General features: G+C 37.2%; 1 protein-coding gene across 1 annotated transcript in view; it reads left to right on the plus strand.

Moving 5' to 3' along the window:
• LOC107677106 (complement C1q-like protein 3) overlaps window positions 1-1,882 on the plus strand; it is a 5,119-nt gene extending 3,237 nt beyond the window's left edge. Inside the window, exon 3 of the mRNA XM_016471903.1 lies at window positions 630-1,882. Within this exon, the coding sequence (XP_016327389.1) occupies window positions 630-809 (180 nt within the window). The 3' untranslated portion in view covers window positions 810-1,882. The remainder of the gene's footprint in view (window positions 1-629) is intronic.
• Window positions 1,883-2,646: the final 764 nt, after the last annotated feature.

The raw sequence follows: 2,646 nt of genomic DNA on the forward strand, positions 1-2,646 counted from the left end.
GGCATATATATATATATATATATATATATACACACATACATAATTTCTGTTAATAAAATAAAATACAAAAGTTGCCATAATGTTGTCGTACATGCCAAATATATCACAATATATATATATATAAATAATAGTAAATAATTTTGTCGTAGTTCATGCCACCATATAAATTATATACATACATTATATACACACACACACACACACACATTATGCATTTACATAATGTATTTAATTCATACATTGCAATAAAACACAAAAGTTGCAATAACATCACCATACATGCCACTGTTTCATGTCCTGGTGTATCTTAAAGAAACAAATCTGCACTTCTCATTGATACAAAAGGTTTGTGGGTGTGGCCAATATGATCATATATGAACATATATATTTACATATATGTGTTATACATTAAATATTAACATATAGAATTGTTACAATAATATGATAACAATTATAATATATTTCTTTAGTAAACACTCAGACTAAACTCAATCCTTTCTTGCTGAGTCTCATAAGGGTCTTTAAAGACCTTGAGACCTAATATATATGCATGGAAAGCCTGTATATCATATGCAATTTCTCCATCTGACAGCTGAAACATTGCATTAAATGTTCCTCTCCTCCCGCAGGTCCGTGCCAGCGCCATCGCCCAGGACGCAGATCAAAACTACGACTATGCCAGCAACAGCGCTGTTCTTCATCTGGAGCCCGGAGACGAAGTCTACATCAAACTAGACGGGGGTAAAGCCCACGGGGGCAACAACAACAAGTACAGCACCTTCTCTGGTTTTATTATATACGCCGATTAGGACATATGCACCTACTCCAGACGGTCTATCTCGTCCCCCTCTGCTATTCCTCTTCCTTTCTTTCTTTTTTTTGCATAATTTTCCTTTGGGCCCAGGGCAAGCACACAGACCTGCTCAAACACCCCTCATCATTAGTCTGTAGATGTGGGCTTGAAGGCAGAACTCTTTGCCCTGCAATCCAAAAATCAAGAAAGAACCAAAAAAAAAAAAGGCCCGGAGAAAGAAGCACTTCACAGAGGAAAGATGTACAGAGGAAACGAAGCTACCGAGGAGTTTACTGTGTCTTTCTATGTCTGTGGCCATCAAAGAAGCCTGTGAGATGTTTTCTAATATGTAACCTGACATAATCAGCTATATGTGCAATAACGTAAACTACGATGTTTGTTATTCAAAAACCATCTCGGTCATACCTCACTAGTCAGATGCCTGAATGAGTTGCGTATCATGAAGCATTAGCCCAAATTTCATCATCATCCATTAGATGTCCAGTGTAACCTGACCAAAATGATCCTCTTGTGTTCCTCTTGCATAATATATATCTGCTAAATCGCTGCAGGTATTTATTCCCTGACTGTTCTTGAGTGCTAATTATGAATTAGGGACATAAAACAAAACAATATACCTTGGTGGTAATGTCTTGCAGTGAAATAATATTCCAGAATCGCTAAAGCTTTCAGCATTTTACTTTTTGTCTGCAGTGTCAGGGTGTCAAAAGCCCTTTATTTTCGGTGTGTAATGTTAGCCGGCATCTTTTATTGCACACAGACGTACTAGACCGAGAAGGAATATGTTTCTTGTGATATTTAGAGCACTATGCAGAGTATGGGTGTTAATATGTAAATGTGTATCTATCTTCAGAGAATTCCAGAATGTGATTAATAATATTGCTTCTTATTTTTAGTGTAAATATGTTAATGGATTTCTTTTTTGTTTGTTTCATGAATGAGCATCAGGTGAGCGTTATGTATCTGTGTCACTCTCATCTCCAGGTTGGGATGGCAGGGAATGTGTGTGATGAATTATTATCCAAGGATTATTTTTCTTTTCCTGTCCTGCTCCTGTAATTCTCATCTACAACCCTTCAAACACATTTTCCATTAAATGGAACTTTGATCAGATATGTGCATTTTCCTTGTTTTATCCATCAACAAATCGGTTTCTATATGCATATTAGGCATGGGCCGATTACCGGGTTCAAGGTATACCGCGATTTGAAAATGTCACGGTTTCAAAACCACTAATATTTTCCGTTATACCGTTCCTCAGTCACGTGTGTGTAGGACGGCCGAACTTAAGGAGCTTCCTCTGGAATTTACGCGATCGGCAACCGGCTGTTTATTGTTTTATTGCAGCCAATCTCTGTTCTGGACTTGCACAAACTGCGTTGCAGTGCATATCATTTTCCAAATGTCATTTATGTGAAAATATGAAGTCTGTAAAGGCCCGTTAACACAGGCCAGAGACGCTGAAGATGGACGCACAGAGAAAAATACTGTAGCAGGCAGATCACTCACTGTTCATGATGCACGAACTATTGGAAACGCTGTATCAGCGCCTCCTGCTGTCAGAGAGTGAATCTGCGTCCAATTCAGAGCTGCTGTTTGTTTCGTTCAGGCATGTAGTATAACTTCCCAAATCTAGTCAGAACGTTCTGTTTTTGCTTCAAATTGGGTTATTATTAAATCAAATTATGTATATGAAATTATATAAATAAATTATATGAAATTATATAAATGATATGCATATGAATTATATAACTAAAATTAAAGGGGTCATAGGATGCTACATGCACTTTTACAAGTTGTTTGAACTGAAATGTGTGTTGGCAGTGTGTGTA

Source organism: Sinocyclocheilus anshuiensis, unplaced genomic scaffold (assembly GCF_001515605.1).
Source record: "Sinocyclocheilus anshuiensis isolate Anshui unplaced genomic scaffold, SAMN03320099.WGS_v1.1 scaffold392, whole genome shotgun sequence".
NCBI classification, from domain to species: domain Eukaryota; kingdom Metazoa; phylum Chordata; class Actinopteri; order Cypriniformes; family Cyprinidae; genus Sinocyclocheilus; species Sinocyclocheilus anshuiensis.